The following is a 26,289-nucleotide window of genomic DNA, read 5'->3' as shown; positions in this document are numbered from 1 at the left end:
TAGTGCAGGTTACATGAAGTAGGCTCTGTTGATTTTGTTCCCTTGGAAAGATCATGGCGGCTGTAGCGACAAGGACTTGTGAGAGTCCTGGCTGTGAACTGTCAGCAAAGCTGCAATGTCCTACTTGTATTAAACTTGGAATTCATGGGAGCTTCTTCTGTTCGCAGGTATTTGTTAACCTTTGTTACCACCCTGTATTGAAACAGTTCTGGTTTTACAATCAAACATCTACTGGACAATGATGCAAGCTAAGCCAAAGCGAAAGTGTTCGTATTTGCCCGAAAAGGAGCAATTTTACAATACCGGGCCACTCTGAAAGCGTACGGTTCGCGGCAACACGGTCCGCGGTGCCACGGTAAATTTTGAATTTCATTTTCCGCGGTGCTGCACTTGTTTTGAATGGTATAAATAGTGCTACCGTGGTCCATGGTCCGCAGTGCCGCAGTTGATTTGAATATAATATATAAAATAATGCCACTGTGGTCCGTGGTACCGCTGTTAAAGGAAAAAGGAAAATGTTTAATATAAAGTACACCATAGTGGAGTCGAACCACCAGGGAGCTGACTCCCAGATTTCGTTAATTTTAACTATATGTCGTGTTTCCCTTACACCTATAGAGAGCTAACCGTAAACAGGCTAACCGAAGTACATGGTAGGCTAACCGAAGTGAATCTAGTAGTCTAACCGGAGTGCATAGTAGGCTAACTGAAGTGAACAGTAGACTAACCAAAGTGCATAGTAGGCTAGCCAAAGTGAACAAAGAGACTAACCAAAGTGCATAGTAGGCTAACCAAAGTGAATAGTAGGCTAACCGGAGTGCATAATAGGCTAACCGAAGCGAATAGTAGGCTAACCGAAGTAAACAGTAGACTAACCGAATTGCATAGTTGGCTAACTGAAGTGAATAGTAGGCTAACCGAAGTGAATAGAAGGCTAACCGGTGGCACTTGTTTCCTTACTCTCATCGACTGTAGACACTGTAATACCACGGACCACAGTGTTACTTGTTTTGTTACTCTCGAAGTGGCCCGGTATTGTAAAGTTTAGCTGTTGCCTCTTTAGCTCGTTTTGGAGTTAAAACGAACAAAATTTCAAGCGAAGCTGATGGTAAGCTTATTTTTTTCAGTGCAGTTAGCTCCTTATTAATATGTACATGCTACTTAAGGAATGTTAATCGAGTCTTTGACTACTTTGAGTATACAATACCAGCGTATTTTACTGACAAGTTCAAGAGACTTCAGAATGACGAGAAACATGCAAGCTGTTTGCATTTTGGTGCTACTAACCAATACATAGCAATCATGCTCGAGTAAGAGCTGTAGGCTACTTGAGAAACAAACATGCCAAGCACTGATATTAATCTTGAAACTGTCTTGCCTATTCATGAGGACAAGTTTGATTCCTGCTTGGAGAAACTGAGCCCAAGCAGAAATGGTTGTCATGAATGGATTGGTATTTTCCAGTTGTTCAGATTTTGAGAAATTTTATTCTGGGTAATTTCCATTCCATTTGCTTCCCAACCTAGTATTTCGGTAATTTTTGGTTGAATGAAAAGCATCCCTGCAAGGCGTTCCAGGTGTCGCTCCCTTGATTGTGTGTGACTGTGCATGGTGCACTTTGCATGGTGGGACTGATGTAGAGTAGAGTTTTTATCACAATTATATTATTTACAGGAGTGCTTCAAGCAGAACTGGACTGAACATAAGAAAGTTCACAAGACTGCCAAAGCTGCAGGTAGCTGTAGTCAAAATAGTTTTTTTTATAATAATTTCCTATAATTGTACACATTTATCATGGGTCACATTTTAGTGCCCTGTGTGGAGAACCATGGGAGGACGTCGTATACTCTCTCTGAAGGAAGAGAGAAGAAGAGTCCTTGAGTTAAAGCACAGAGAGAGTGCTTGAGAAATCCTTTTTAGTTTTTATCCAGCCTAGTATTTTAAATGCATTTAATTATCATAATTTAGTAATTTACGATTAGTATTAGATTTATTGCTGCGGATAGGCAGCCTTCATATTTCTTAAAAGCAATCAAGAATTTTGGTTCCTTAAAATGTATGTTTAATGGCTAGGAGCAAGATACAAGATACGGGATATTCAAGAAGCAGCAGATCAGCAGCTGTTTTCTATGAGGAGCAAATGTTATCCAATCAGCGACTTGCTTTCATAAAGCCATGAAAAAAAGTAAAGTGGTGTCTTGAACTGGCAGAATTCTGGGTGATATTTCTCTCCTCTTGCAAACAAGAAACATGTTATTTTTTGGAGTTCAAAATGGAAAGAAATAACCCCGAAGAACAGTCAATCGCCTAAAAAGAGAACTTTGAGGTCTTTTAAGACTTGCAAAGCGATGAAGCAAGACAGCTCCCTTTGTAAGGTTTCAACAATAATGCAGCAGCTTGTATAAAATCAACTTCAAATGGATTGAGATTTGAATGATTTTTCAAAACCATTGTAGTATAGCAAATATCTTCAAACTGTTTATTTTCTTTATAAAAATTGTTTAGCTGATTTCTCTCACTTAAATCTCCCCTTGTTTTTCTCTTGCTCACCAACTTTATTTGCTCCCCTCAACCCAAATTAAAAGGAGACCTATATGTGCTGGCATACAATTTAACAGATAAATCTGTTCTTCAACTACAATTTTAACAGCCAAATTAGAAAGTCTGCAAGATTGACAGCCAAAAGTTGAAGTTGACGTAATCTCTTAAACTGCAAATAGATCTCTGCTTTGTCTTTACTTGAATATTCTTTTGAGTGAATTTCTTGAGTGTTTGACCCTTAAAATTTAAAAAAAAAACTTAACAGTTAACGACTCCGTGCTCTTTGAGTGTTAACCTGATAATTTCACATGCTGTGAAAAAATCTGTGTTTCACTGTAAAGGGTATGGGCCTAGTCGCTGACAAAAGCAACTAATCATCCCATTTTATGAACTGGGCATGTCTCTGGCCCAGTAAATAAATGGCACGCGATGCATGCAGAAGCGATGGCATTTCACAAGCGGTCTAACATAATTATGAGGAAAAACTTGATTGTATAGCTGTTATGAATTCACAGACCAAGGATGCAAATAATACATTTTCTTCGTTTCTCAATTGAACAACAGTAATATTTTATTTTAAATATTTTTATACTTTTTTTAGATTTCCCTATGTTGTCTCAACAAATATTGCATTATACTGTAGTGTGATATCACGGATAAACGACATACGATACATGCGAGCAAAGCTGCGAGAAAGGTCAAACAGTCTCTTGCTCACAGTGTCCCTTTGTATTATAAGAATTAGAAATTTCTGTCAACTAAATCTAATAGACCCCATCATATATAATTAGTCTCTTTCGTTTATACATTGTAGTGTTCCATTCTAACTGTACGGAAGTATTTTGCTTTTGTGTTTACGCTGCGATTTCTTGATAATAAGTTAAATTTGATTTTCTGTTCGATCGGGCCAAACAGACGAAACAAACCGATCTTTCGATGGTATAAAGCGATGTCATGCCATCGCTTAAAAAAGGAAAATAAAATACAAATCAAACTACTGAGTTTGGAATCATCTTCAGTTGATTCAACATTCTTTTTTTAACTACATGTAATACAATTAAAACATTTTGCAGTAATGCAGTAAGAAAATTTTAAGAAAACAGTTTTTATAAGATATTTTTACTTTATTTGCATTTGTCAATAATGTAAAAACATATTTTTTTTTGCAGTTAATTTTTTTTTTAACTAGTAAGCTTATTATTACCAGTAGCTAGATTTTTACTAGGTTAAAAAGTAGAAAAACAACTCCTCTCCCTTTTGTATGTCTCATACCCCCCCCCCCACCATCCTTACTAACCCTCCCCTACTATCTGCTATTTTCCCCAATCAATGCAAAAATAAATATTCCAGAAGACCCATGAAGTGTGTTTTGACAAATAGTGAGCAACAGACTGCAAGTTCTGTATATAAGAAGTTCATGGTTTCCGCTTTATCGAGGGTCAAAACATTAATTAAAGAATTGCTATTTTGGTACCACAAAAATGTCCGTAATTCCATTATAGCAGGGGCCATTTCCAGTGAAACCTCTCTAACTTTTGCCGGGGGTCTGAATTTTGTCCCTAATAACAAGTGTCCAAAATAGCGGGGTGTCCAAGAGAGTTGACCTTATTTGATTTATTCATGTGCAATACAGTATGATTTTATTATGTAATTATCTTTGCTTGTTTGTTTGCCTTTTTTTGAAGCTTCAGTAAAGGATATGAATCCAAATAACTACAATCCCTGGCCTGGATATAAATTCACAGGAATGCTGAAACCATGGCCTCAGGTAATAATTATGGTAATTTATCTACAGTTTGTTGAATAACTGGCCGCCATTTGACAGCGCTCAAATTTATGTGGAAGCTTGAGAACTTTACAAGAATTAGATATCTTTTATTAAAAAAAGCAGTTTCTGTATTTCATGACACTATCTCTCTATCTTTTTCACTTATTCAGAGTTGTTACCATGGTAACCAGTGTCAACTTGTAAAAGGTTTTTAAGATTTATATTTCCTGCTTTTTGCTACTACAGTGCTTTCAAATTTACAACCATTATGATAAAAATGTTGAGCCATAAATGCATACAGTTTTATTATATAATTATATGTAAAGTCTAAGCGTACACAGAGCACAGTTTGTAATGGAGATAAACCCATAAAGAGTCTGTTTCGGGTGTAGGGGAATTGGATTCTCAAGGCAACCCTACCGGGAGAGATGAATGTTGTCTCCTTATATCCCTACATACATGTATGTTAAGGTTAAAGGTCAGCTTGTATCATTGATATCAAGCTTGTATCATTGTATCAAGCTGCACTCCTGATTTTTGACTTCAATTTTGAGTAAAAAGCTGCGGCTTATACATGGATCTTTATGGTACCACAACAACTACCATTGTTTATTTGATTAAGCGTCGCCCTCGCATAAGCGCCACATCTGAGACAAAAAAGTTAATACATGTAAGCGCTGTCCCCCAAATAAGCACGGCAGTCCTGATGCACATGGCGCTTATTCGAGGAATTCCATTTAACTCAAAACAGCACTACAAAGCAGCTCTAAAACAAAGTTGGACATTTCTTTTCCATTAAAAGTGATGTTTTGCAGTTCAAAGTGATTGTTTTTCCATTCGCCCATTAGTTTTCTATTCAACATTCTTACAAAACATTGTTTTGTAAATGTTGTGAAGGCCGCAACCCATTCAGGACAGCTAGCGCCACTTTTCTCTTCAGTAAGAGAAGAATACTGACAATCAAAAGATGCTGTTTTCATTTGCTGTAAAAGATAAGATTTTTTGTGGTGTCCAAATTTTAAATAATGGCCGCCCTCAAATAAGCGCCACACTTGAGGCATGAAAAATTTAATAAGCACCGCGGCGCTTACTTGAGTAAATGAACAAGATGTACATTTCTAACCCTGTACACTTTGCAAATGAATTAAAACAATAATAATGTAGCCAGAATCAATTGTCGACGCATACACCTCTATGTAAACATCTAGATGTGAATCTGAGTGTGGTAATCTGGGAAACTAAGCATTTACTGCAGGCTCTCTGCTAAAAGATAAGGGATAGAATTAATTGGGATAAAGGTATGCAGTACGGGCATATCTGACAGATTACTAATACAGTGGAACCCCACTTTATGGACACCCGCTTAATATGGACACCCCGGTATTACGGACAGTTTCATTGGTCCCGACGAAAACCTCACACATTTTCTCTTAAACAAGAATCTCTTAGAGTAAAACTGCGCTGGTCACGTGACCAGCCTAGAGGAGTCTTGTGGGGGGTAGAAAAATTCACCCCCCTCCCCAATTCCTGTTACCTGCGTCAAAAAACATCTTGTGTGACATTTCATGGTTGACTAGTTCCATCTGCAATAATTATTTTTCTTGAATCCTAGCGCTGGCCAGATTCCCTCGATCCTGATCTGTGAAGCCTGACGATCTATTAAAATCAGCATCCAGTGTTGAATTCATAAATTTTTCACAAGTACATGTAGCTGAATAGCAGCTTTAAAACATTGCGTGACTGGCCGATCACAATCAATGCCTTGTGAAAGTGAAAGTTGCCATGTCAGCACATTCTTTGACACGAACGTAATGGTATTTACGCACAGTATCAAGTCCACTAAAATATATTTTTCTTTCATAGCATGAAAATTTATTATTTTCTTTGAGTCAAACACTTATAAATCGAACATTTCACATTAAACATGATATGTAAAGACTTAATTTTCTCAAAGTTTTCAAAGGTTTGCAACTGATTTATAGCTTTGAGAGGTTGCGTGACTCAAGGTTTGGCCGAAGGGGGGCATCAGTCCACTCACCGAAAAAAAAAACCATGCAGAGCAAGAACTGCGCAACAGCAGACACTTTTCTGTGTCCCGAGTGACAAACTGTCATACATTGCCAACCCCGCTTTACAGACACTGTTTATCTGTTCACTGTCAATTTTCATTGTCGCAGTTATTTGCTAACTTCACCCTGGCCAAATAATGACAGAATTTGACGAGTTAAAACAATTTCTTGCAAAGAGTAGATTAATAGCATGACTTACAAAAGTTTTGTCGAATCTTCAGTCTGCCTGGTAATGTCGCAAGCTCAAAGCTTTCAAATGAGTTTGTAGAGTTTAAGAATGGTTATGGTTAGAGTCTCATTTACAAAGGAAACTTTATATAAAACGTAATATAGTAAAAACATATATAGTAAAGTTGCGACATTTTCAAATAATTTTACTGTTGAGTTTTTTAAAGTTAAGTTCGAGTGTCTGACTAGATGAAAGGTTTTTGTAAAAACTAATACCGGTAATTTTAAAAAGTGAGTTCACAGTTTGCATTTGTTACAGTTACAGTACAATCAAACAACGTTTTGTTGCTGTAAAAACATTTGCCTTCGTCTTTAGTGTCGATAAAACATGTATCTGTGACTTTTTTCTGAGACCTTGCTTAATGCCGACACCCTGTTAATACAGACATTTGGCCTGTCCCCTTGGTGTCTGCATTAACGGGGCTCCACTGTATAATTATTCAACAATTATTTACACAATGAACATTACAAATTATAATATTCTTGAACTTATGTAAGCAATCACTCATTTGTTATAATTGTTATCTTTATTGTTACAGCTCAATCTTTGTTTTGATTTTCAGTCCCCAAGGAGGGAGGTTCCAGATCACATCCAGAAACCAGACTATGCAGAAACAGGTTTGTAAAATTTAATATTATCCAGTATTTGCACACAGGTCCAACATACGTTAATTGAGTCAGGATCGTCACTTTCTTGAGATGGCTGAGATCTATACAGATGTTGGTCATAAGGGTTGTGTTCACTTTGTGGATCAAAATGATCCAACTACTGTACCACCCTTGAAAAAGAAAGTTAACAGTCCCTCTGTCTTAAAATTCAATTTCAAAAATTTGGAGACAGGATTTCATGTCTTGATTTCACATGGCAGTATGTACAGTGCTCAATATGCTGCGGAATGTTTTCTAATCAAACTCTTAGTTCTAACTTGAAAAGTAAATACCGGTACCTCTGTTTTGCATTGCTTCACATAAAAAACTCAGTATCCTTAGAAAAAGGTCAACTCTCATTTGCCAATAGTTTATTCTATCAGGCAAGAGCTTATCCTGTTTCTGTACTGCAGCAATTCGGAACTTGGATGAAAAGTAATTATCTGTCTTTGAGGTGTTATTGGAGTCTCGTTTTTTAATTGCATGCATACTACATTTCATTTTCAACTGGTGTGCTGAGAATTTTGTTACCGTAACAGTCCTTTAAAAAATATATTTACTAAGAAAATTTGTTTTAAAAAGATGTTAATAGAAACTTTGCTTTCAGGTGTCCCTCTGTCAGAAATCAAATCCAAACAAAGCATGCAGATAAAAGTTCTTAATGAGGAGGAGATCGAGAAAATGCGTGTGGCATGCAGAGTAAGATTACTTTATGTAGAAAATTATATGCATACTGTTACATGTATGTTTATGTAAATTATTTAACTTAACATACTGATGACATGGAGTGGAGTCTAATTTAACTGAAAGGAGCACAGCATCATTACAGTTACTCAAACCATTATCAAAAGAATATGTTAGCGTGGTGACTACAGTATGTCTTGTCAAAGATACATGTTAATCAACCTTTGAATGTTGTAAGCAGGATTACAGTGTCGCTACTGTTACCAGGGTCACCCAGACAAAGTTAACCAAACATAAAGCAGAACAGAAACAATAAATTATAATTAATTAATAATTTCAGCCATTTTTTACTTCAGCCAATGAAATGTGGAGTGCAGAACAATGAAATTTCAACTTGTTTGTTCACCACAAAAACAGATCAATACAGAGTTTGTCTGTGTGGCGCTGGATTTTCAATTAACTTCGATTACATCCCTTTTGAAGTTGACAAGTTCTGACAGCACAAATTGGAAAGTATATATCAGTGATGTTAATAAAACAGAAGTTCAAAACTGTGTGAAAACAGGTAAAGCAACGGCCGTACCATTTGTCAGATATCTTGCAAAAATATGAATGAAAATTTCATTCCAAAACTGTCCAACATGTTTACTTGCTTGGATGTCAAAGGTGCCATGATATAGTAACCAAGCTGTCAATTGCTATAATCACCTCTCGTGCTTGTGGGGTAATTATAGTGTCATAAGCCAAGTTTCTTGACCAATAAGAATGCCCCAATTCTTATAATCACCTCTGATATTATTATTATTATTATTATTATTATTATTATTATTTATTTATTTATTTATTTATTTATTTATTTATTTGTTTGTTCAGGAAATTTCTTGAGAAAAGAAAAGGGAATTTAAACCAACCCAGAATGGATACCAGTTAATAGTTATTTTTTAACAAAAAATTTAATTGTTGAAATAGTTTTCAACTGTCTGTAATGACTGTTGTTTTATAGTTGGCAAGGGAAGTAATGGATACTGCTGCAAGGAATGTCAAGGTTGGCATCACCACTGATGAACTGGACAGGATAGTTCATGAGGTACAGGATGATGACTTGTGTGGTTTGTTCATTCTTGACTACAAATAAATGTGTGTTCTGTGAATTTAATGGAAGTAGGTAATCATATATATTGACTGGGCCTGGGCAATCCCCCAAGTTAGCTTTTTCCCTTAGTGGCCATACAATGACTATTTATTTTAGGTGAAGTTGCCAATGGGAAATTTTGGTCATCAAAACATATAACATATGTTTTGATGAACATAGTGAAATTAACATACAGAGCATTTTCAGTTTAGGTGGTACCAGTAGTTTGCTCATGGCAAGCCCTGGAGCACTCTTCTTGTGGTCACCAGGCTGGCCAATTGCTCTACAATTTAGCCACCAGTTCCAAAATTCTAGTTGCGATGGTGACTAAAATGGTCGCAACTTGAAGGGTTACTGTTATGCAGCTTATGAGTGGGTTTACTGACGTACCCCATCATGTCTCGTCGTGCCAGTAGGCGCATAAGGCCGTTGTGGCAAAACATGCAAACTTTTTTTTACAACTTCTGCTCTTTTGAGAAAAAAAAAAAAAAAACAGCTTAAAGCTCTACTGGTATTAAGCTTCAGTCTGTGGTTGTGATCTTCCCAAAATTTGAAATCATAATTTTCAGGGTGTACTAAAAGAAAATTCACTCACTTGCATGACTTTTTCCAGTTTGGCTGTTAAATTAATTATTCAGTTGAATATAAAGTTGAAGAACAGATTTATCTGTTATAAATGCTGGTGTCGTAGTCCACCTTTTAAAAAAAAGTAGTGTCATAGTCTTCCTTCACTATGAAATCAACCTGCTTTGAAAATGCCATGAATTTTTAATGACATTTTCACTGTATTTTTAAAGTATGTTAATAGGGTAGTAATGGGACACTCATGGTCTTATGATTGGTATTTCATGGTCATTTTAACCATGAAATACTACTTAGTTTTGGTACATTTCAGGGTCATGATAAAGCCAATAATTGAGTTAAATTCATGGCTATTTCATGCCATACGGTTAACAGGATTTTTATGGCTTTGAAAAACCTCTTAATTTGCTAGGATGTGTAGGTGCTATTTTCATGGCATTTTAATGTATTTTTCAAATGTGTTTTTCATGGGGTTCGAATTTTCATGCCAATGAAATTTCAGAGAAACGTACCAAAAGTCATGGCCATGATATTTTTCATGGCATTTTTATCCCATTTTCATGTTTTTATAGTCAAACCCGATGTCAGCCATGAAAATGGAATGAATTTTCCATAGGCCATGAAAATCCCATGACTCAAGCCTTGAATAATATTTCAACTTTTCACTGAGAAAACTGTTCCACAATCAATCACAGCGTAAAAAAAATACTTTAATTGCTTCTATTTTTTTTTTTTTTTTTTTTTTAAAAAAAAAAAAAAAAAAAAAAAAAAAAAAAAAAAACCCCAAAAAAAAAAAAAAAATAAAAAAAAAAAAAAAAAATTTTAAAAAATATTTTTTCACCTCTCATGTAAATCCCCTAACATAAATATTGTACACCGTTTTGGTGGATTTGTTGGAAAATCTTGTGCAGATGGCCCATTTCACATTTATAACCACTGAACCAGCCGGCCAGTTCTGACAAATGGAAAGTGCCTTCAGACAAGGAAAAAACAGACTTAGCTGCTGGCTGCCTTCTGATGACATGCATGGCAAGTTCTGTTTTTTCTAGTTTGTCCAGTTTAGAAGGTTTCCTTATTCTTCGTCAGCCTGTAAAAAATATATTAAATGGATATACCGATTAACCTCATGATATTTCAGTAGCTGTGTTGATTTGGTATTCTTATTACTAGTGTACATTTATTAGACATAAACAGTTCTACAATTGCAATAAGATCAGTGGCAACATTTTCCCGAGCATTTTTTAAAATATATGTCGGATTACACTACCCTGGGAAAAAAGTCTGCCCTGGGATATTTACATGTACATTGTAAAATCCACAACAGTCTAATAATGCCTGATAGAGCCTATCAGCTGTTTGGAGAATTTCGTTTCGATATTTAAATTACTCTGTGAACGAAAAAATTTTGTAACGGACGTCACACACTCCGATCCGTTGGCCGAAATAATTTCACTAAACATAACCACGGCTACAAAGCAGTTCGTGCAAAAAGTATTTGGCTTCTTTAGGTGTCAAGCCTCCAGTTCCACAAAATTCCAACTGGTTTTTAAAATAACTAAAATACAGCTTAGTTGTACTCACCAAAGCACTTTCAAAACGACTGCCATGAAGTTGTACACACTTCAGAAACAAGACCTTTGATAAGCTCCAAGAAGCAGAAGCTTAAGTACACTATTCGCCTTTAACAAAGCCCAATTAATCTGTTCTTTATAATTACTGCAAGGGAAACACATGCTGGCTGCTACAGTTTAGAATACAAAGCATTCCAACGAACGATCAACAGCAGAAATAACGTTCAAAACGCCGCCGCCAAAAGAAGAATGAATACGATATGACAATAGTCACGTGGGATGATTTGCGTAACATGATTGGTTTCTTAACGGAATTCCGCTGAATCGTTCAACTGCGGTCTCAATAATAATGGCGGTGCAGTCGCAGAAAGATCGCAAACGGATTGACCAGAGTCAAGCGAAGATTTCTGTCCTTTGCGATCACATTTTGGTGAAATTTTCAAGTTTTATAAAAAATAAATGGTGAGAATGAACTCATTTCAAGTTGTCGGTTTAGGGACCATTCATTTTTTAGAAGGGGGGAGGGCCGGAGGAATCTTGGGGGGGGTCACTAATTTTTTACAGTAGCAAAAGGGGAGGGTCATCGTTATTTTCGTTTTTGAAAAGGGGGGTCGCGTAGAAAAACACTGCATTTTAATCCAGATCAAAATCTTTTATTTTCAATAAATATTAAGTGATATAAAATGTGACAGGCCAAGCACGACTCCCGCCGGTTGCTAAATGTTAGCCTTCAGTCTGTTAACGGAGGATTTGATTAACGCTCTCTAGAGCTGTTTCAGTGATGATCTTTATGCCATTGTGTTAGCTAGCTCTGTGGCATATTTCGTTAGGTTTATCGGCTCATGTTTGTTGAAAGATTCTTAAAAGCCTTTAAAGGAATGTTGTAGTCTATATTGTGTATCGGATCAGTGGATTTCTAACTGTCAACTCGTATTCTGAAGTGGCGGTTAGTTTGTAGGATAACGTTTCGTTACCACAGTTGTGAGGGTCTATAAAGATCCGAGTCTTTGAAGGCTACTGCACAGGGACCGCGGAGAGGGAGGGGCTAGGGGCGCTTTAGCCCCCCCCCCCCCCCACTTTTTTACAGTTCAAAAAAATTACAATGGACAAAAAAAGAAACGAAGAATTACTAAAAACATTTGGTTTTTGGACACCGCATTGTTGATTTAGTTTGTAAAGGACAAAAGTAACAGCAGTTACTATTATCAAAATAGACTCGCCTTCAACATAGATACATAAAGAACAAGTAAACGAGGACTATTGTCTCAAAAGGTTTCAGTTATAATCGAGTAATCTTATGATACTGCAGGATCAGGATGTCCTTTATATTACTATAAACTGGCTCTTTAAGGAAGAGCGAACTTCTCATGAAAAAGGCTTGTTTCATCATTGATCAGTTTCGATCCGAACAAATGGCTTTGGTTTATAAGACGATACGGTATATTTTCGAAGTCAGCTGCTAAAGGTTATTCATTTTGTAAAAATGAAATGAAATTATTGTGCTTTCTGGTAACATCTCAGTTACCAGTACTCTAACACGGTGAGAAAAGTTCGTGTCTTGAGTAGTTTTATCGAAAGTTTTGTGAAGCACCTTTTCTTTACTGCGACATTTCGTCAGTTTTTAACACAACATTTTAAGTGCTGAACGTTTAATTTTTTATTTTAAATGCATTTTCTGGGATCTAAGAGAAATTGAAATCCAAATTTCCCGGGGGAGCATGCCTCCGGACCCCCCTAGCTGACTCACCCTTGCGTTCTCACGTTTTAGCCCCCCCCCCCCCCCCACTCAAATTCTTCCTGCGCGGTCCCTGCTGCAGTCTCTAAACATTGAGAGCGATGGTTTATGTGAGTTGTTTTTAAGCTCCCCTTAGTTTAAATGTTTGTGATTTGCGCTGTGGGAGCTATAAAAGACATAATTTACCTCCATTATTGTTGATCTGTTTTATTGCGTTACTTGCATCCACCAAATAAATTCTATGGCAGTTTGATTACTGCGTTTGAAGTCTCTAGTATGCCGCAACGATATCTTCTGGCAAATGTTTTATCTAAAGCAAGACTCGAGTTTCGGTCCTTCAGTGGACCTCATCAGTTGCCCCTATGTCAAAGTCTCATCGAATGATTTGAAATCAATCGATTTGCCGTTTTTGTACTTGTCTGCAGGATAGAAAATTCTGGTTTTTAATTGGCTCACGTAAATGGACCAATTGTGTTAATGTAGTTTTGATCCGTGCTTAAGTGTGTTTGTTTGGAAGGCTATTTTTCGCATTTTTGACCGTTAAAGGTCACTTCTGATGCTAAAGAGTGGTTCTTTCTTAGCCGTGCGAGAGAAGTGTTCCACATAATGAAGAAGGGCTTCAATTTGGTATATTGCTCGGCGTGCGTTTGACTGTAGCATAGATTTTTTTTGCGATCAAAGATCATCTTGTGCAACACAGCGGAATGGAGCTCTGTCAAAAAAAGAGGTTTGATGTGGATTTTTTTGAGGTGCATGTGTGTGTGTACTGTGTGTGTGTGTGTGTGGGGGGGGGGGTCGCGAAATTTAATATTGCACTTTAGGGGAGGGCCTTCCTTTTTTTACTCTACTACAGGGGGAGGGCCAAAAAGTTTCAACTGAATACACACAGGGTTTTCTCCGGCCCTCCCCCCTTCTAAAAAATGAATGGTCCCTTATCTGCCAAAGTTTCCGAGAATACGAAGGGTGGAAAGTCTTACTTACTTCATGATGCAGGCCTACTGGTGAGAACACAAAATGGACTCTTGTCTGCGGTTTAAAATTCTTCGTTATCGAAATCTCGGTAAGGAATATTGACGTTGTGGAATACAATATAATGCTTATTTTTTAATTTTTAGTGTTTGAGATTGGAGTAACCTGAAATTGGCAGAAATTCAAGGTTTAAAATTATTAGAATTCCTTTGAATATAAGCTTACATGTACAATAATTTCCAAGTTGAGTATTGAGAGAGAACAATCCTAGAATACGAAATCGCTAGAACTGAAATCCTTGGAATTCCCAGAAAGCTGAAAATTTATTTTGCATTTGCGGGAATTGGTAGAAAAAGCGAGACTGATAACCTGCAGAAATTGTCTGTGAAATGTTAATTAGCTGGAACTAGATGGCCCTTATTATAGTACACCAAACGAATGATCTGTTTCACACACACTTTCACATGATATATATGTTGGCTTTAATTTAACATTATATTTCATACACACTTTCACATGGTTTTTTAAGGCCTTATTTACTTTTGTCTTTTTTCACATGAAGTTTGGATTTCACATGCCTGTTGAAACTTTCACATGCTTGACAAAAGGTTCACATGCATGTGAATCTTATGTTGTTGTCTTTACAACATTAATTTCACATGGTTCCTTCTTTCACATATTTTTCTAAGCCTTCCATATAACTTAACACACAAGCTCTTGTATTAACTAAAAAAGGCCCTCGGAGGGTGTTCATTCTTTAGCATTGATAACAAAAACAAAACATTAGTTCAATGAAAATTCGGTAACTACTACATTAAGCTAAACAATCAATTGGGCAAGGCCTAAAGTGTGGGTAACCCTGATCTAATTTTCCCTTTGATTCACAAGCATGTTACAGTGAGAATGAAAACATAACAAGTCACCTGGAAATTAAATAAGGACTCCTTTGTTTACATTTATAATATAATTTAGTGGTTGCTTCCTCTTTCTTTCAATTTGATAGCTAATAATCTTGTAGCATACCAGAGTTGGTTACCAGCTGGACAGCTGTGCAGTAGTCAAGTGCACAGAGTATATAATTTTGACATAAATTTAATTTTAATTTAATGAGTGTATAGTTATCCATTAAAGGCATTTTATGGGTATAAAGTGTGCCTTTCTTTTCAATACTGTTTTCAGGGTCATGAAAATCCTGTGATAGTAAAATACCCATGAAAATTCAGAAAAATTGAATTCACTGCTTTTTCATGGTGCATGCTGCCAAGGAAGCTATCTTCATTGGATGTGAAATTGCCATAAAAATATATTTCCCTTGATTTTCAACAATTATTAATGGTACTGAACATGTTTCATGGTGTTTTCATGGAGCACGATAAAATGTACTGCACCATGAAAATTTCAAATGCAATATTCATGGCACTGAAAATCAAGATAACCAGTTTTTCATGGCATGTTAATGGAATTTTAACAAAAGGTTGTTTCATAGTGCTTTTTCAAAAATAAAAATATTCACGCAGTCCCAGCAATTATGTTAGCCACTGCTTAACTCTGGCCGTAAATCATCCTGTGACTGCTGACCTGACTCAAAATGTGTACTGATTAGATAGCTATGTTAGTGATGAACTAGCTTTTTCACAGTATGCAGACAGAATTTTGCATGCAAAATGAAATTGAAAAATGATGCCATTAGGAAATTCTAGCACATCACTGTAGTCACTTTATATGTGAAGAGAATTCAAACCACACCCAGAAATATCGATAGCGTTTATTAGTGCAGAATGCACTATTGTGATGGTTTGGTGGGTTGGCGTTTGCTAAACCCCTAAACCACTAAACCACTAAACCACTAAACCACTAAGCCACTAAACCGCTAACGCGGTGTAAACTTTTAATCACCAATTAATTAATTAATATCAATTAATTAATTATTTCTGTAAAGGGGGGAGGGGATGGAGAGCACCTGACCGTGTGCCCTTGGTAAATCGGGGAGTCCATTACGATACTTACAATTGAAGAACTCAAGGTATATATTTGTTTCAGAAAGCACTATGCTCTCCTTGTGGTACAATTCTTTCTGGAAAAAAATACTTTGCGCTAAACGCATGCGCAGATCAGTCTTCATCACGAACATTGCGTTTTTCTTCTGCAGAAGGATTCGTGTAGACTCCGTGGCCCCAAGTTAAAACCACAAATTAATTGAATTAGACAGTAAGGCGTCATAGCAGATCATGTGAAATAATTCTTGATATGGCAATGCTGTTTTCTTAGAAAAGGTGATCTAGCATCTCATAATTAATTGATAACCTGATAACATCTGTGTTATAATCAATGTCGCCTTCTTTGCAGAAAATAAATCACGTTACCATAGACATCATGTTACATCCGTTTTCGACAAAAACAAAAGTATGTTACATGTTTTTGACAAAAACAAAAGTATCTTGTTTGCTGTTTCAATAACAAACTGAAATTCAAGCTATCGAAAATTAAAATAACAGTGACGTGTTTAGAAATTTTGTATTAAAGCCTAACGTGGTGTGCTTTTCAATGCGGTTGAATTCCTGTAGAATCCGTGGCGTTAATTTAATTAGACTTAAAAGGCATCACAGCGATCTGCGAGAAAAAAACAACAATATCATGTTACATCCGTCACTTCCTTTCCTTTTATTTGTTCTCCATCGGTTGAACTAACCTCCGTTTTATTTTGTAAAACCTCTGCCGCTTTAGTGTTTGAACATGCTTTCGTGACGGTTCCGACATTTCTTGAAAGAAATCTTCACACTACGTGCTTCTCGGCTTCATGCTTGAGTGAGCGTGTGACGTGTTCACAGCGCTTTCGTAAATCGTAATTAGGTATGCAAAAACTTGCACCGGGATTTTCGGCGTGAACACCTGATAACCAGGAAACAAATATCCTAGCTGTACTGCGTTTTAAAAACCCTTTCGAAAAAGATGTTTTTTGATTAGATTTGTTCTTTAGTTTTGAGAATCGTCTTTCGTGCAGTTTAAACCGTAACTTAATTAAATTAAACAAATGTCATCGATGTCGCCGTAAAACAAACAAAAAACAAGAGTTTCATGTTACGGCATTTTCAAGGAAAACAAAAGTATTTTGTTACAAACGAACAAAAGTGTCGTGTTACGTTTGCAAAGATTAACGTAAGGAACACCTAGGAAAGAATACAAGTAGCCTGTGAACAGTTTTTCCGAAAGTAAAGTAAAACAAATAAACACGAACATATATAAAACATCATACTTTCAATTGTTCCATATTGCATTCTGCACTTACCAAATCATCGAGATTTTTTTTCAAGTTGTAACCCGATTCTATCCTAGCCATCTGCAGTGCCAAAAACGCTTGTTAACAGTTTCAGTGCTCTAATATTGCAATTGTTAATAGAGATGGTCAATTATTTTTAGGTTTCCTATGTCACAAATACATATTTTGACTGTCCAAAAATCCGTTTCAAACTGTGTCAAAGCCCAAAACTTGTGACACAGCGTACCTACAGATTTATGAGTGCTGTTTGTCTTTGTAGGCTTGTCTAGAGAGAAACTGTTATCCATCGCCACTTAACTATCACGGATTTCCAAAGTCATGTTGCACGTAAGTAGATTATGTTCATTGACAAGTATTTCTAAGAAAGCATCTGCAATGTGATGGAAGGAGTAGCCAAGAGTAGAAGGGGGAAATTTTCCACTTAGTTTTCACTCAAATTTCCAAGGGTTGCCAATGTATTTTGACCACAGGAACCGAACCACTCTGCTTTGGGTATCTTTGGATAGATTTTTTCCTTCTGCAGAGCTTGAGTATTAGTGGTAGCAGTTTTGGTCAAAGGTGATCATGGGCAGTTTCAGGCTGCACAGGCATCACTGGGTTACGGCGGCTACTTCACAAAATAAAAATCCTCTGTTACTGACTGATAGCGCAAATTCTGCAGACTACTGTCTTCTTGCTAAACGCTTGAAAGCCCTGCTTCATCGAGGGGCTTGAAAATAGACAGAAAGACAAAGATTTAATGGAAACTTTATTGTAATTTCGAGCTATATTTTTGCAGTTAAATAAAGTGTAAAGATTTATGGAAGAACCATAAAACCGCATGAATTACACACCAGGCATGAAACATGTTTGAAACTGACACCTAATGTTCTGCCTACAATAATTATCACATGCAACACTCTTATGCCATGACTACAACTCCAATCTTGTCATGTAAATCAATCTACCACATCCAAGGTTATGACAGATGTGCATGTATTGAATGGTCCTCAGTTATGTCATAGGCCTGCCATAAGCTTGTCACATGTGAGAAAATTGTACCTTGTAAATCGTCTCTGATGCTCTGTACAATCTCTCAAACTATCAAGTCAGTTTAACCTGGTTGCAGAGAAAATGGATGTTTTCTTCCAGCTTGCCCAAAGGGCAATTGGAACCGTTGTGTGCTACCCAAAGGTCTTTCTCAGAAGCCTTCCTTAAAAATATTATTTGCCTATAATTTGGGAAAGTGATGAATAAAATCCACTAGCCTGACAGGAAACTCCACTCTTTGCACACTGGTTTAACACAAAGTATAAATCAGACATTTAGGTTTGAGCAATGACTTGCTCTTACAGAGTTTACCAGTACATAATCTGAGGATTTCTAACTGGACTTCATATTTTCAAATAGATCTGTCAATGAAGTGATTTGTCATGGTATTCCAGACATGAGACCCTTGGAAGATGGTGATATCTTAAACAGTAAGTTATTTTGACTTGAAAAAACTTACTGACTGTTTGCCGCTGTTATTAAGCAAATGTTCAAACTACAGTTGTAAGTAACTGATCAATAATTTAATGGAATTTTTTACAGTTTCGCTTCAATCCCTTCTTTCCCATTAAATGTTCACTTGCTACAGTGAACATGAGTTTGTAGCAAAAGCAACCAGTCACATTAAGTAGCATTGATGAAAGTGATGAGAATAATAATCCTACTTATAAACTACTTGATTGTTAATTGTTATTTAATGAATTAGTGTTACTATAGGTCATGAGTGCGTGTTAAAATTATATTCGATTGTTTCTTGATATAGTGTAGTTTGTGGTTTTGTTTTTCTTGTCAACTCTTTATCACTCCAGGTAATTTATTTTTATTTTTTAATTAAATCAACCTGTGATTTGTTTCTATCTGTAGTCGACATCACAATTTATTACAATGGGTTTCATGGAGATCTGAATGAGACATACTTTGTTGGTGAAGTTGATGAAGACAGCAAACAACTGGTCAAGGTGACCAATGAGTGCATCAATCAGGCAATAGCAGCAGGTAGTATAATATACTATTTTATTATACATTGTAGTCACTAGCTGTCTTCTCATTGGCTAAGAGCCTACAGGTAATTCTGGGAATCCGCGCAACCTACAGATTAGTGAATAATCTGCTAGAAGATTATTTACTAATCTGTAGGTTGCGCGCGCAATGCATGATTTCCAAGAGCAATGTGTCAGGCATCTGGCGGCAAAGGAAATTCATAGTTTGCTGACAATAAAGTCTCGGAAAACACAAAATTACTAACAAAAATTGGGAAGGAACCATTCCATGATTTAGTAGGACGACCAGCCGGAATTAGCACAAGTTTTAAAACAGGTTGAAATCGTTTGTCATTACTTCCTTTTCCAGAAAAACAATGTATAATAAAACAATTATTGGATTCGGTTTATGTGATATTCGGAATAATCAAGGTCTCTGTAAGTGTTATAAGCCTCTGCCAAGTTGGCTTCTGCTGATAACACTTACCTCGACCTTGATTATTCCGGATATCACAAAAACCTCATCCAATAATTGTTTAATAGTGCATACTGAAACCGTAAAATCCTGTAAAATATATGTGATAATCTGCTGTCATGTGACAAAATGAATCTTAACTTATTAAGGGTTAAGAACATCCTGATTGCTTACAATTTATTTGAGAATGTAGATATGGTCAAGAATTAAAGTGAGGTTAACTATGTAAACCTCAGAAACACATGCAGTTACCCCAAATGATCTTCTTTTCCTGTTCAAGTAATTGCCTTGGATTACATTTCTATTAAAGGACAGGCGGGGGATGCCAGACTATATTAAAAATAAGGTGGCAGTTCAACAGACTGGCTTATGGCCCTCTGGTCATAATATTTAAAATATAATTGATGACAAAGAACTTTTACTTTTATAATGATGATAGAGAACTCAAATACATTTACTTGTAATCTCTTCCAGTGAAGCCTGGTGTAAAATACAGAGAGATTGGTAACATAATTCAAAAGCATGCCCAAGCTCATGGCTTCTCTGTGGTTAAAAGTTACTGTGGTCATGGAATTCATGAGTAAGTAGATCATTTTGTTATTTTCTGAACTAAGCACACCTCCTGATGTGTGACATGTCTTTTGACAGGTTGTTCCATACTGCACCAAGTGTTCCACATTATTCAAGTAAGTTGGTTGATTAAAGTAAAATTAATGGTAGTCAGCGTTTTTCCTGTCAACAGGGCTGCTGGGTCATGCATCTTTATTACCGGCACATAAAAGTCATAAGGTTTCTCATCCCCACTGGGCAGACCTGGCATGAGTATAACTTGGAAACGTGAATGGAAAGAAATGAAGGGAGAAAATCGATTCTAACCGTTAAAGTGGAATTAAAATGATTTTCTTTTTTTTCTTTACAAGTCTGAATCAAAACCACACGCTGTATATTACATACGTATATTTGTACCAAGGTGTGTGCATTATTACTAAACCGTTCATTGCACATTCAAAGTTGTGGTTTTTTTTTTTTTCAGAAAACAAAGCTGTAGGCGTCATGAAGGCAGGGCACACATTTACCATAGAACCAATGATTTCACAAGGTATGGATGGTTTATTCTGTTCAGGATGCTGATGGCTGATGAACTCCTGTTGTTATTGTGCAATCTGATTAACGTACATGAACATTTCCATTTAGGAACTTGGCGGGATGAGATTTGGCCTGACAACTGGACAGCGGTTACACAGGTATCGGCTACATTGAATATTAGTAAAGCTTATTTGATAAGGGTAAGCATATTAATATGGAATATCCCACCAGTCACTTGTATTTAGGCTCGTGTGTATACCAAGAAAATACAAGTGACAAGTGGGATATTCAATAGTATACCACGGGAAAGTGTAGTGTAACTATTTTATACCATGCCATAGAAAATACGCTTACAAAATTTCGTCGAGAATAGGATCGCAGCGCACGATGGGAAGGTTCGGTTGAATACTGTCGAATATACAACGGCTTTCCTGAATTCTGATTGGCTGTATTTTCTATGGCATGGTATAAATAGTGAGATTTATTGAGGCAAAGATTTGCATTGCCAAGTAAAGGCTAAAATAGGGTCAGATACTAAAACATTGCTATCATTAGGAAAATGAATCCAACCCGTCGTTTTGTATGCAATGCTGGCGAATATCTCACAAGAACTTTTTGGTACACAAACAGCAAAATCGTGGATGGAAAGGTCGTGGAAAAGTGTGCGAATCTTTTAAAACAAACCTTTGAGCGAGTACGTTGTTTACATGTACCAGAACAAATGTTAATTTTTATTAGAGGAAATTTTTAATCACTATGTAAGGTAAGGTCAACTTCGAGCCAAAGTGGCGCATACTGCCGGAGCTTATCCCGGTGTATAATCACTATGTAAGTCTATTTAAATATCAGCACAGTCAACGTTGCAAAAAAGACTTAAAAAGAGTAAACTCTCGCTGGCAAAATTCTTCGTTTTTAGTGCAGAATGCACTATTGTGATGGTTTGTTGGGGCTGTCGTCCGCTAAACCCCTAATGCCCTAAACCCCTAAAGCGCTATGGTGTAAACTTTAATAGTCAATTAATTAATTAATATCAATTAATTAATTATTCCTTGTGAAGGGGGTGGGGGTGGGGAGCACCTGACCGTACCCCTAGGTAAAACCTGGAGCACATCTACGTTACTTTCATATGAAGATCTCAAACGTATATATTTGTTGCAGAAAACCCTTTGCTCTCCTTGTGGTACTACTCAACGTAATTTACACCAAACGCATGCGCAGATTAGTCTACGTTGTTTTCTGGAACTATCATGAACATCGCTTGTATTGCGTGTTTGCGGTGAGTTTCCCTAATGGTCGCGGGTCGCGGGTCGCGGGTTTCAAGTCGCGTGTCGCGGGTTTTAAATAAGTCGCGGGTTTTGAAAAAGTCGCGGGTTTTGAAAAAGTTGCGAGTTTTCGACAGAAACCAATTATTTCTCAGTAGAATTCATTCAAACAAATTTAAACCGGTTGCAAAGACGCCGGTTTTAAAATGATCGCGTTTTCTTAGGAACTACGTTACGAAGTAACGTTGCGAGTTAGACAATCAAATTGCGAACTTCGGAACAAACTTCCCAAACTTTGCCGACTGAACTTCTGAACTTCCCAAGTTTGCAAGTTGAGGAGGAACGAGACACGTTACGAAGTGGTGGCAGAAATATTTCAGCGATTCTAGCTGTTCGAGTTTCAAAATAGTTGTTTGAACAAGCACGGCGTCGGTATCAACGTTCTGACCTACACTAAGTATAAGGATAAGGATTACATATACCGTCCGTTGCATCACGTCCTGAAAAAAAAAAACATGTTCAAATTGGGTATCAAACATTGCATGATTTGCAATCAAGCTTTTAAGTTTGAAAAACAACGTTGCGCGCGAGCGATCATGAAGTTGAACCAAAGTATTCATGATTGAACGCGTACGGTTGATAAATATATTTTACTAGTATTCTGTGGCAAAAACTCTTTAAAATATTTTTAACTGGCGCAGATTTTAAAAACCCTTCTGTAGTTATGTTGACAGAAATGGTTTTGCTTCGCTAAACCATCGGAAGAAAACACGTACCATAAAAATAGAATTGAGCCGTAAACGTGTCGCGACTTTTAATTCAAATTTGTCTGACTCTTTCGCATTTGTATAAAATTAATTTCACGTGAAGATCGGTAAAGCCGTCCAGTTTCATTCGGTTTACAAACGCAGAAGACTTGACATTGAAGTTAAAGCCTTACAAAAATTTTAAAGATGTATTTGCTGTATATAAAAAGTTAAATTTGACCAAATTTCAGCCGACGTAAAATTTATTTATCGGCAGATCGCTCATGCGAAACGACGTCAGGCTCTTCAACTTCACTGAACCAAATATTTTGTAACTCTAGCCACTGGAATCGCTGAAACATTACCGCTGCTGCCATGTTTTCTTCACCTGAATTTCCGACATGAACATGACTTTCGAGCAACATGTCTTGTTCCTCCTCAACTTGCAAACTTGGGAAGTTTAGCCGGACCAAAGTTGGAGAGTTTGTTCCGAAGTTCGTAATTTGATTGTTTAACCCGCAAAGTAATTGGCTACTTTGTAACGTAGTTCCCAAGAAAACGAGTTTAAATTTGTTTGAATGAATTCTACTGAGAAATAATTGGTTTCTATTGAAAACTCGCAACTTTTTAAAAACACGCGACTTTTTTCAAAACCCGCGACTTTTTCAAAACCCGCGACTTATTTAAAACCCGCGACACGCGACTTGAAACCCGCGACCCGCGACCCGCGACCATTAGGGAAACTCGTTTGCGGTAGGCTACCTGCAGACTTCTTGGCGCCAAGTAAAAACCGCAAATTAATTAAATTAGATTTTGAGACTTTCACAGCGCTTTCGTAATTAGGTATGCAAAAACTTGCACCGGGATTTTCAGCGTGAACACCTGATAACCAGGAAACAAATATCCTAGCTGTACTGCGTTTTAAAAAACCTGTCGAAAAATATGTTTTTTGATTAGATTTGTTTCTTTAGTTTTTGAGAATCGTCTTTTAAAACAAACAAAAAACAAAAGTTTCATGTTATCGCATTTTCAAGGAAGACAAAAGTATTTTGTTACAAACGAACAAAAGTGTCGTGTTACGTTTGCAAAGATTAGCGTAAGGAACACCTGGGAAAGAATACAAGTAGCCTGTGAACAGTTTTTCCGAAAGTAAAATAAAGCAAATAAACACGAACATATATAAAACATCATACTTTCAATTGTTCCATATTGCATTCTGCACTTAACAAATCATCGAGATTTTTAATATAATCAAGTTTCGAGGAGAGATAACCAGCGGCATATTTACTTATACCTTTAAACGCCCATCATCTTTAGAGTTCAATACTTAACCATTTCCCTGATTTATAACAGTGTCCATTCTAACTGACCTTTTGCTTCCCCATTTTAATTTGAATAACATTACCTTTAAGGATGGCAAGAGGTCGGCTCAGTTTGAACAGACCTTACTTGTGACAGAAACCGGATGTGACATCCTGACGCTGAGACCTGACGAGAACGGACGAGCTCACTTCCTGTCTCAAATGTGAACTGGCAATAGCCACTCATAAAGGAACTATAGAAAGACATTACAAAGCAAACACAGCGTGTTTTAATTAAGCAACAGTAGTTAATTGTGAAGCTAGTAATAATTTCCGAGTTACTGATAATGATTCGGTTTGAATCTGCTTTTCGTTTTGATTTGCTATAGAAGGATGTTGAACCCAATTAACATTTAGATCAAACCAAATATATATGTCCACCAGCTAGTAATATTTTTCTTTCAAGTTCTGATTTCTTTGCAAATTTTAAGAAACCGTAACAGTCATGTCATTCAGTGTTTTTGTATGTATTATACATCTTGAAACATTTTCCTCAGGTAGGTGGAATATCCAAATTCTGCATTTTATGAAGAACTGTGAACTATGATGACGAATGTTCCGTGTTTTTAGTTTAAGATGTTATAACACTTGATTTACAAATTAAGCGAAAAGATATTTCAGTAACCAAACTAGACAAGTGTAATGATGTAGACAATGATAACGACGGTATCCATCATAGCATTTCCCTCATGGTTGCCATATCAGAGTCTTACTAGATTCATGTTCAATTCACTGCAGTAAAAGTTGTCTGAACCTTCCAAAACTACTATTGTTAAAACTATGAAATGTTCTCTGTTTGACACAGTGGCAAAGGGGCTAAGAGCCATTTATTTTTCATAACTTTAAGCTGGATGTTAGTAATCGTCAATCTGGCAACTGGAGTTTGATATTGGCTTCGGTAATTGAACACTATGGAACCCAAAATATTGTGTGTATGTTAGAATGTATTTGGTTTCTGACCCTATCGAAACGATTTAGACACAGTCAAATCATCTTAGAATCATTCTAATGAATTCAATGAAGTCTTCTTAGCATGTGAAAACAAGTGTGAATTTAAGTTGAACGGACGCCAGTTCAGTTTAGTAATCACCATACAATCAAACCTAATCGAACATGTGACTGCTCGATTTTTTTTGAGTGTACCATTACTGAAGTCAAGAAGTCAAAATAGGATATGTTTCGTTACTTTGAGTATTGCCTAGCAACTATTTTTGACGTCATAGAGACTAGGATTGTGCATAAATGTTATCCCGTTGACAGTTTTCATCTAGCTGCGATGGGTTGCCAAAGGTGGAAACCCTGAAGTGTTTTAAGGCATTCTGAGAAAGACCCTTTTCCTGAACCTATATATCAAGACCTTCATACTTAAAAAGGTTGCATTGAGAGTTGATTGCATCTGGTTGCTGTTCACACTTGTGAGATAAGCATAAGCATAACCTTGAGAACCCTTACAAGCACACTGAACAGCATTTAAATACTGATGAACAATGCATGTGAACGGCCATATCTTGTGCTACTTGTGCTCATTTCAAGCTGGTTCACATTCGTAAAAAGAGAAAGTTTCGTTTTTCTCCATGTGCTTGTGGGTATCTCACCGCTCTGGTTCACACACGAGTTTTCTTATGCTTGTGCATGTCAAATAATGACATACGCTAGGAAGAGCTTGATAGACTGGTACAGCTGTTAACAGTAATTTTTTTTGTTTGAGGAAGGATCGCTGTCAATCAACTGTGATGTAGTTAATATCATCGTAGAATAATAAAGCAGGTGCAATGCTGAAGGTATCAGTCGCAATATTTCTTTGCTAGACTCATGCACAGTTTGTTTTACTGAAGGTGGGGTGGGGGAGGGAATTATCATACAGTGCAAGCAAAACTTCGTGCTAATAAATGTCAATGTTTGAACAGTAAGTTGTCCAATTCATGCCCAAGTTTGTAACTTGTTCAGTAAGTATTGTGGAATTTATTAATTATTGGTTCACAAAAGAAAAGAGCGAGGTCAATAAATCCCCAATTAAGATGTTATTAGTTTATTGGCTACTTTGCAACCTTCTCTTTGAAAGTGTGTTTAAAAAGAGATTTCATTAAAGGACCCTAGTCAGCCTCCGCCAATTTCGATGCCGGCAGCGAAATTAAATTCTTTCTAA

General features: G+C 36.7%; 1 protein-coding gene across 1 annotated transcript; it reads left to right on the top strand.

Annotated features, from left to right (window-relative positions):
- Positions 1-36: 36 nt before the first annotated feature.
- On the top strand, positions 37-25,927 carry LOC144666769 (methionine aminopeptidase 1-like). Its single transcript, XM_078528159.1, has 14 exons — positions 37-167; positions 1,675-1,735; positions 4,227-4,309; positions 7,170-7,224; positions 7,862-7,953; positions 8,942-9,025; positions 17,464-17,531; positions 18,594-18,664; positions 19,098-19,229; positions 20,163-20,268; positions 20,337-20,374; positions 20,722-20,787; positions 20,883-20,932; positions 24,195-25,927. The coding sequence occupies exons 1-14, from the start codon at positions 54-56 to the stop codon at positions 24,309-24,311; spliced, it is 1,137 nt and encodes a 378-aa protein (XP_078384285.1). The 5' UTR covers positions 37-53; the 3' UTR covers positions 24,312-25,927.
- Positions 25,928-26,289: the final 362 nt, after the last annotated feature.

The sequence above is a fragment of the Oculina patagonica genome, chromosome 9 (genome assembly GCF_052425735.1).
Source record: "Oculina patagonica isolate OP01 chromosome 9, crgOcupat, whole genome shotgun sequence".
NCBI classification, from domain to species: domain Eukaryota; kingdom Metazoa; phylum Cnidaria; class Anthozoa; order Scleractinia; family Oculinidae; genus Oculina; species Oculina patagonica.
This window is presented reverse-complemented; position numbering and strand designations above follow the sequence as displayed.